The 10,039-nt window shown below is 31.9% G+C and overlaps 1 protein-coding gene across 2 annotated transcripts; it reads right to left on the bottom strand.

Moving 5' to 3' along the window:
- Positions 1 to 1,827: 1,827 nt before the first annotated feature.
- LOC112711344 (asparagine synthetase [glutamine-hydrolyzing] 2) lies at positions 1,828 to 8,678 on the bottom strand. 2 transcript variants are annotated; one of them, XM_025763972.3, is made up of 15 exons: positions 8,373 to 8,678; positions 7,809 to 7,893; positions 7,419 to 7,557; positions 6,800 to 6,895; positions 6,532 to 6,673; positions 5,791 to 5,886; positions 5,593 to 5,687; positions 4,674 to 4,835; positions 4,480 to 4,560; positions 4,156 to 4,377; positions 3,852 to 3,986; positions 3,466 to 3,546; positions 3,290 to 3,376; positions 3,069 to 3,176; positions 1,828 to 2,683 (listed from the first exon to the last, which is right to left on the bottom strand). In XM_025763972.3, the coding sequence occupies exons 2-15, from the start codon at positions 7,886 to 7,888 to the stop codon at positions 2,495 to 2,497; spliced, it is 1,713 nt and encodes a 570-aa protein (XP_025619757.1). In that variant the 5' UTR covers positions 7,889 to 7,893; positions 8,373 to 8,678; the 3' UTR covers positions 1,828 to 2,494. The 2 variants fall into 2 exon arrangements, with proteins under 2 accessions (XP_025619757.1, XP_025619758.1); XM_025763973.3 differs by having other exon boundaries at positions 7,809 to 7,869.
- Between the last annotated feature and the right edge of the window lie 1,361 nt (positions 8,679 to 10,039).

The following is a 10,039-nucleotide window of genomic DNA, read 5'->3' as shown; positions in this document are numbered from 1 at the left end:
CTTGTTATCTCGAACAAAACTTCCATCATGATGAAACAGAGGGACCACATCTTCGGACATCTAAATGCCAACAAACAATCCATATATCAACATCAGTACCACCTCTTATTTGTTTATTCACAAAAGGAATTTAGAAAGAGATTCCAACTAAATAAAGAGCTACAATAAATTTTCTATTTTATCCACTATCACTAATCGCTACAACTATCCATAACAATGCATGTACACAAAATCAGAAATTCAAAAACACTTTCGACTAATCTTGATCAATGGGGTATGGAACCAACTGCCTTCACGAGCTCCGTCACAACCACTGTCACAATCAACTAGAGCAAAGACTATGAACAACGTTGCTGAAGAATTGGAAGAGTTTCTTCGTAAAACCTAGCAGATAGCTAATGGGGTATGGAGTAATTATACCACACCATTGAATATAAGAAAACTTATGCATTGAATTGGTCTCCCACATTAAAACGGTGCCGTTTCATTGCTATGCCCAAGTGGGGACGAATTTGTCCTCCCCCAAAACGACGTCGTTTCGCTCCTGATTCCAATACGACGTCGTTTTGTCCAGGGTAGATGGGGACCAAAATGTCCTGGAGGAGACATGTCGCAGTTAACCTGAAATGTCATCCCATTAACCTCCACGTAGGACGTCACCGTTAGTCTTGACCGGGACAAACTGACTTGGGGACGTATCTGGTGTATATCTAAAAACCTCAAGGTCAAAATCTTAGTTAATTTTTGTGGGGGACAAATTTGTCTGATCGTGAATTTCTTTGAGACCTATTTGGGGTATTACTCTAAATTTTAAAAAGATTTAAAAATGTGATAAATAATTAGATATTAAATATATATTTTTTAAAAAAAATAAATTTTAATATAATTTTTTGTAAATATTATTAAAGAAAGAAGAGTTTTTTATCTTTAAAATTTAGTAATTTTATGTCAAATAATTTTTTAAAAAATATTATAAATTACTAATTTTTTTTAAAAGTAAAATATTCTAAAGATTAAATTTTGTTTTGATTTTTATATATATTTTTTAAATAATTATTTTAATATTACTATAAAAATTTAGATCAAATATATAAGTTATTTATTAAATATAATTTTTTTATTACTTATAAAAAATATATTATTTATTAAATTATTTTTATCGTATTTTTAAATTATACGATTTGTCACAACATAATTTGTTTATGTACCACTACAAATCAAATTAATCTCCACTCGAATTCGTTACAAATGACTTATTTTAGTTTAAAAACAAAATTTTTATGTTTTTACAAATTGGAGCAAATTTATGTTTTTGAGCAATTTTCAGGTAGAAATGAATTTTTTCATTTTTTTTTTCTCAATTGATTTTGTAAAGGGTGCAAGGGTGATTTCGCACGTACAAAATTTTCTCTTGCATGTTTTTTTTTTCCCACTTAAATCTTGTGTGGTGTGGGATTGAAATTACACTATACAACATCAATTAAGATTAAAAAATTGAGAAATCTATTGATCTAACAAATAGTATTGCAAAAAGAGAATAGCATATAGGAGTAATTTGATATTCCAAAGAATTGAGTCTTGTTTTTTAATTTTTGGAAGAGGAACAAGTTAAAATAACCAAAATAGAAAAGAATCAATAGTGTGCTTCTCAAAGGCAAGGTGTCCTGAGAAAGTTTATTTATTTATTTTGCGTGATGTCCCAAGTTGAAAGACTATTGAGAGTTGAGACACAGAATGCCATCAAAGTGCCCTTGGCAGCTTGAGGGTACCCTCAGAGCCTCAAGTACTATAGCAAACCAAAGAGCAAAGTTCTTATCTTTTGTTCACTTTACAGGAACTCTTCATTGTTGTTATTTATGAATTTGAGTTGCCATTGCAACTCCAGTTAAAGGACTCTTACTCAAACACAATGTAAGAAAGATTGCTAACAGTATACATTAAAGGTTATCTTACTCTGCTAGGTAGCGTTGGGTGGAGAGACAGAGACGAAAAAACTGAGACTGAGAGACAAATACTAAGAGATAGAAATTAAGTTAAATTTCAATATTCTATTTGGTGCAAGATGAGAGACAAAAATTGAAACAAAAATAAAATTCTAATTTAATTTGTACAAAAGGTAAAATTAGAATTAATTAATTGAAATGAAAGTATTTTAGGTATAAAATGTTATTAAAGTTTCAGTTTCCATCTCTAATAGTTTTAGTCTCCGGTGTCCCCATTTTTTGGAGATACTGAAATACTGAAATTTTGAGGACAACGACAGAAATTTTAATACCAGTCTTTGAACCAACAAACATATCTCAGTCTCTGTCTCAATACCTCAAAACAAACGCTACCCTAGTGTCAAAACAGCTTAAAATGTTGTGCTAACCGTGCGAAATACAAATGAGCAACCACAATCTTTTCCTCGAGTTTAATTTTTCATCTACCTGAAAATAAGCCTCACTAGACAAAGCTTTGCATTTTTTTGTTCTTCGAAGTCAGAATAAAGGCCTTAGAGGGTCCCGTTTTTAGGCTCGGCTGTTTTTGCATCCGCTGCAGCCTCATATGCCGCTGCATGAACACCAAGAGCAGCACGGCCAGAAGGGTCAGGATTCTTTGACCATTCGGCATCCCATTCCACAGCTTTTGCCGTGCTGCACGCAACACTAGGACCTCCTGGAACGGTTGACCTTGCAGCATTCTGTTAAAATGGTTGCAACATAATTAGAGATGGGTTTCGGCAAGATATAAGTTTGTAAGCAAAGTCAATTTGATTTGTCTTCAAAAACTGCGAATCTAACTCTATATCAAAAGCTAGCTCGATAACAAAAACTACTCAAGTGTTTATAACTGCCCTTTCAGCCATATCTTTATGTTATTTCGGACGGAAATTTAAAGAACAATAATAAAAATGCCATAACTTTACTATTTTCCACAATATTATCACATCCTATTATTCTAAATACTTATCAATTATCACACTGTTAACTGCATTCATTAACATGCATTATTTTCAACAAGATTTCTTGAGCACAAAAAAAGAAATGGGGGGATGTTTATTTTAAAAAGAAACTTAGAAAACCCACCTTTGGAAAGTGCTTCTCAAAAATTGTCCTGTAGAGGTATGCTTCTTTTGTTGTGGGAGTGTTTTCAGGGTAAACATAGTTAGCATGCAACAGCATTCCATCTGTGACCTGTCAGTTTGTAAAGTGAAAAAGAGCAGAAACCATGGGATGGCATCAATGGAACTCTATAAAAGTTAATTACTGATAGTTTGCAACACAAGAAGCTGCAAGTAAGAGCTTACTTGTTGGTTAGCATGCTCCTTCAGGCCATCAATCCAGCTGTACCCTACACCATCACTGAACTGTTCCTTCTGCCTGTACAAAATGTGCTAAAAATGGCAAAGCAATACAACGTTTCAGATAGCCTTCACCATGTGAGATGATAATAATCAGTGTGAGCCGAAAATCTTTTACAAACCTTCGGTAAATATGGATTTGTTTCGTCATCAAATGCATTGCGCAATACCCACTTCTCTATCCTTCCGAGATCAGGTCGTATCTGTGAAATGGTCATATATCTCATTATGTGATTAAAAAACTTAGCTAAAAAGATTAACTTCACATGACCATTGAATCAAATTCACAAAGGTTTCTCGTTAGTAGTGTCAAGACATGCCTTATCCAGTAAGCTACACCGTAACACCTTAAAGAGTAGATAAGAAGTTGATGCAACAGAAGAGTTATGATGATGAACAATGATCAAAAGAATAAGACCTTAACAGTTAAACTGAAGCAAGAGAAATTCAATCAACATTGCAGGCAATCAAACCAAGAGGAACACAGAAAAAATTGAACATAAAATACCATTTTCCACTCTGGATCAATACTCATGGCTGTGTTGATAAATTCTTTATCCAAGAATGGTACACGTGCCTCTATACCCCATGCTGAAGTTGATTTATTTGCTCTCAGGCAGTCATAAAGGTGAAGAGCTTTGATCTGTGAGATCAGGAAACCAAAATCATGAATGAAAAGGTAAAGTACACTAGGACTGAAGAGGAAGAAAATTTAATAGGTTAATAAAGAGGAAGAAAATTTAATAGGTTAAGTGCATTAAATTTTCAAATTGCATTGAATCAAACATGATGATGTAACAATTTGCTATTACTTTTCGACATGTTTCTTCATGAAACTCTTCCTTATTAGGTGCTTTATGGAAATATAGGTAACCTCCAAATATTTCATCTGAACCTTCTCCCGAAAGAACCATTTTCACTCCCATGGATTTGATTTTTCTGGACATAAGGAACATTGGAGTACTTGCTCTGATAGTCGTTACATCATATGTTTCAATGTGGTAAATGACTTCTTCAAGTGCATCTATACCTTCCTGTTATGGAATAAAAGTACAAAAGCAAAAAGAACAAAAAATTGAAATGCCAGGACAAGATTAATGTTTTTCAAAAATAGAGCAATGATGATAAACAACCACCTGAACTGTGAAATAAAGTTCATGATGTCGAGTACCAAGATAATCTGCTACCTCTTTTGCAAATTTCAAATCTGGAGAGCCCTGAACGGTGAACAAAATTCAGATGAAGCATGTACAATCTAATACACCAATTTATTTTTTTAAAGGAGGATAATGAGGCTTATTTTCACCTATATTGAAGAATGAATTCTAACCTTTAAACCAATACAGAAAGTATGCAACTGCGATCCCCACTGTTGTGCAGCTGCAGATTGAGCCACAAAACGATTGGTCACAGCAGCGACAAGCGATGAGTCAAGTCCTCCCGACAAAAGAACGCCAAAAGGTACATCAGTCATCAACCTCTTAAGCACAGCCTAAATGATAGCATAGTATACCAACGACAAGTAAAATTAACAAGAAAGAATTATTTCCCTTCACAAATAAGCACATTGGAAAAATCAATCCTGACTCCTCAAATTATTGTCCATGCAGCACACACATTAGTAGTGTATCAAATAATTTAATGTTTGAAATCTTCTTAAACTATATATGTAACCCCATAATTTGGGTACCAAGCCATTGGATTCAACATATTAGTGATGTAATATTCATGAAATGCAAATATATTTTTCATAGGGTAATTATATCAGGTGCATCTGAACTCGAATAAACTTTTAAGGTGTATATCTGAGAAAGAAAAAATAAAAAAGAGGAAACTCGATTCCACCTTGATTTAACTCTATCTGCCTAAATAAAATAATAATAATAATTAGAAAAATAATTAATATCCGGTTGAGTTCATATAGAAATTTATTCAAACTAATACATCCATTTCCTAAGAAAGCACATAGAAATTTGACAGTCCCTTTTCAATTTCTTTGTTTTTCCCCCAAAATTTACTGTCACGCTTCTTCCACCTAAGTAGTTTGCCGATCGAAACTAATGGTTTCAGATTCCTAAACAAAGCGTACAATAGTCACAAATACGGCATGCCAGGATATCTAAAGTTTTGAAGAGTATCTGAACCACTCTCTAAGCATATATATGCAGAATAATTGAAATTTTAAAATGAGGAAGAATCATTTCAAAGTGGAAAATGAATTACATTGTGACGACCAAATAGTATCATACCTTTTCAAAGGCTTGACGTAGGATCTGAGGATCATAGGGTGTTGATGGAATTTGCTCTGTGAACCATGGTGGATTGTACCATCTTCTTAATCCTCCTACAAGCACAACATATTTCAACAATGTTCATGGATTACATAATATATAAAGAAAAATTTATAATTTAAAGAACAAGAATACAAGGCATGAACATGTCTATACCCTGTTTGCTGGAATATATATGCCCTGGCGGAAAAGATATGAATCTCTCACAATCATCACTTAAAGCTTTCATTTCAGATGCAAACCATGTCGATCCTGCAAATAAATCATCCCTTCCATAGGTAAAACATTTGATTCATTAATGTGACACAAAAGCATAAACAAACAAGCCAAATACTGAGAGGATTAAACTGTGTTTGAAAACCAATATGTTGTGTAGTATTAATTATACTTAAAACACAAGGGTATGTATTGGTTTAGACACTCAAAATGTTTCAACTGCTGGAAACACTGAGATGGCAACCAGCTCGTGATTTATTTCACTTTTTAGAGCCACTAAAAACCATTCTGGAAATATTTCAAATTGACTTAAATTGGACGATAGATAGCTCACCAGCATTTGGTTCGTACCAAGGGACGAAGGATGATAGAGATACGTCTCCAACATCCCTTCTTTTAGAAGATACACAAATTAGTTTAAAAATATTCCTAAGACATGTTTTTAGTGTCTCTCTATTTTAGAAGTAGAGACACTATCTAAAGATTTATCCTGGTATAGGGACGATTTTCAAGTTTTTGTCTTTGTTCCCTTCTACAAATTTATTTCTATCCCCGGTGTATTTGTTTCCTTTATCTCAGAATAGTAACCAAACACAACCTTTGAGATGTGGGACATCATTAAGCTCAAGGTGAAACATTCAAAAATGTCTCAAATATCAAAAACAAGAGGAAGCCACAAACCATCAAGCCCCCATCCCAAGTAAAGAGGGGTAATGCCTATAGCATCACGAGCAGCAATGAAGCTTTTATCTCTTGTGTCAAGAAGCACAAAGGAGAACATCCCATCCAGCATATCAATAAATTCTTCTCCATACTCTTCGTACTACATGATAACCATGTTATGATAAAGATGAAACAAAACAAAAGTACATTTTACAGATAATACATATAACTCATGGGGGGAAGTTGATCAATAATCAGTAAATATAAAAGATTTCTTAACACTTACAAGATGAGCAATGACTTCACAGTCGCTTCCAGTTCGAAACTGGTGGGAACTCAATTTCTGTCTCAGTTCCTTATGGTTATAGATCTCCCCATTTACCTAATGGCACAGTTTCAACAAGAAAAGAAAATATATAAGGCTAAAACATTTGGAAACTTTACTAAATATACATATCATCAAAATTAGTTCAATAAAAAGGATTGCACACATGAGTATATTTGAACTCCATTTTTTGGACAACTGATTTTTAATGTCAACTCTTATACATGCTCAGAAAAGTACACGTTACTAGAGCCTCTTGTGTAAATAGTATAACACACAACACCTCTTTATTCGTAAATCATATATACTAACGTCTTTCAGAATTAGATTATATGACACAATGCATATTTGTATTATGTTTTGTGCAATATCACCTCATCCAAAAATTATTGGGAGTAAATAAATAGAAATATACATTACTATCAATAGGCATCGACTGTAGACTTAAAAGCTTCATATTACCACATTCATCTGACTTTCAGAATTAGAAGAAATAAATAAAGCATTCTTCTAAAGAACATTCAAATGATACAAATATATAATTATAATAATAATGTAATCATAGGTGACTGGTGCATACTGTGACAACAACAGTCTTGTCCTCGTTATAAAGTGGTTGATCCCCTGAAGTGGGGTCAACAATAGCAAGCCTTTGATGAGCAAGATAACAATCTCCATGGCAATGCAATCCACTCCAATCAGGTCCTCTATGCTTTAATCTGCATTCTCCGATTCCATTTTATAATCAATCAGAACCAAATCACAAAAATAATTAAAAATTTACTGAACTCCTATGTCGCCTAAATGCCAAGCATCAGGGAATCTTTCAAAAGCGCGCACACTAACGCAATTAGAAAATTGTAATTTTCAATGTTTTTGTTAAATAAATGAAAATATTTAAAGTTTATTACTAATTAAAATGAAAAGAAACAAGTTTCGAGAAATGTGAGTGCATGATGGAAAATCGAACCTGCGAGATAACTCGATGATGCGAGCACGTTTCGCCTGAGAGTTGTCAACACAACCTAACACTGCAAGAATCCCACACATGGTGGCTGTGAAGGGAAGAAGAAGAAGCAGCAGCAGAAAAAGAGTGTCCGGAGGAAAACACAAGGTAAAATAAATTAAAATGTGAATATGATGTACCACTAATTCACTAGATATCTTAGTACAAGTTCGTATTTATTTTCCTAATTTTATCACTTATTTAATTATTCTATAATATTCTATTATCATTCTCTTCCTTTTTATAATGTGATGATTCACATGTGATGTCGGAAGATACTCATGTAAAATAATACAATAATAGCAAAAATTGAAAAAGTGGATATTTGATTTATTGAATCTTCGGCGACGGTAACTACCAACTACATCATCAATAGCTAAATCAATTACAACATAACAGTAAGAAAATGTTCAAACAAAATGAATAACAGTAATCAAACAGAATCAGTAATCAAATACATAATCAAACACAATTATCAAACATCCCTCCCACAAACACAAAAATAAATGAAATAAACAAATAGCGTACCAGTTACCAAGAGGAGGAGCTTGCCGCCACCGAGAGAACCAGAGACGATCCGTGAGAGAGGAGAGACGAGCGCGCCTCCGCGAATGTGGGGAGACTTGCCGCCGCAGAGAGGCAGAGCTGTGAGAGAGGAGAGACGAGCGCCGCCGCGAATGTGTGAGGGAATCCCGCTGCCGCCGCCGGTGCTCTGAAAATGCGAGAGAGCTTGAGAGAGGAGAGTGAAGAGGCAGGCAGGGAGCCCAGGGAGCTCAGGGTCAGGGTGAGGCTGGGTAACTGGGTTCAGTGTTTGTGTGAAACCTAAGACAAATGAAAAATTCTAAGACACTGCACACTGTATATATATATGAATTTTATTTTGTAAATGTTAGGGACTATCATAAATTATTTGATTTTGGTGGTTCCTTAATTATCAATTTAATTTTTTTAATGTAAATATTTTAGAATTTATTTAAGTGAGCTTATAAAAAAAAATTTTAAGTTATTTTTTTTAAATCTTATAGAAAAATAAAAATTATTTTAAATTTAGATATTTTATGTAAAAATATTTTTTATTAATTATGTTTAAATATAACAATATAAAAATATTTTTTGTTTATTTGTTATATAAAAATATTTTTTTAAAAAAATATAAATTATAATTTTTTAAATGTTTTTTAATTTTTTAGTGTCTTTATTCTTAATACTAAAAATTTATTAAACATGTTAAAAAATAAAATAAAAAATAAATTTTTTTATTAATTTAATAATACTTAAATAAATACTTAGTCTAATAATTTAATAATATATTTTATTTTATACTTTTAAATATTAATCGTTAATTGATAATAAAAATAATAAATTTTGATGACTATCTAATATTTTTTTTAGATACAACAATTTTGACGTTGCAAAACGTCAACTTATTAAAAAAACAAAAACACATTGCCATCTGTAATTTTGTTTTCCACGTGTCACGCGTAATCAGCTTTTATTATTAATAAGTAGTATTTAATTTTAGATATTTTGTTATTTTACATAAAATATTTTTTATTATTAATGAGTAGTATTAGTTTTAGATATTTTGGTATTTTACATAAAATATTAGAAGTTGCAACTATTTTTTATTTATTTTAGTTTTATTTAAAATATTTATTAGTAAAATTAAATTATTATTTGTTAGTACATATTTTTAGATTTTTATCTTGAATTTCAATAATTTATTTAAAAAACAGAATTAGACTAATTTTTAGCATATGTTTTTATTAATTTTAGTTTTATTTAAAATATTTATTAATAAAATTGAATTATTGTTATTAAGTGTTATGATACGGGTAAAAAAGATAAAACAATTAGAAAATGGGTTATAATGAAGACCGAAAAGAGACATAATTCCAAAAAATCACTGATTAATTGGAGAAAGAGTAAAAATATGAGAAAGGGGCAAAACAAAAAGTATTATGGAATGTAAGTCTTCTTCTTTTTGTTATCTTTTTTTTCTGTTTATTTTTGTACTCTCTATATATTTTCTATGTTTTTTTTTGTCTTTTGGTTTTCTTCTTATTATACTTGATATATTTCCATCCTTACGCATTGAACCTTAGAATCCGTTATTGCTTTTACTATATATAATTATTTTCCATTTTGATTTATTCCCCAGCAGTAACATCTATGTATCAATTGGTGCTCTTGTT

Source organism: Arachis hypogaea, chromosome 9 (genome assembly GCF_003086295.3).
Source record: "Arachis hypogaea cultivar Tifrunner chromosome 9, arahy.Tifrunner.gnm2.J5K5, whole genome shotgun sequence".
In the NCBI taxonomy this organism is placed as follows: Eukaryota; Viridiplantae; Streptophyta; class Magnoliopsida; order Fabales; family Fabaceae; genus Arachis; species Arachis hypogaea.
The sequence above is the reverse complement of the archived record's forward strand: the minus strand, read 5'-3'. Positions and strand labels throughout refer to the sequence as shown.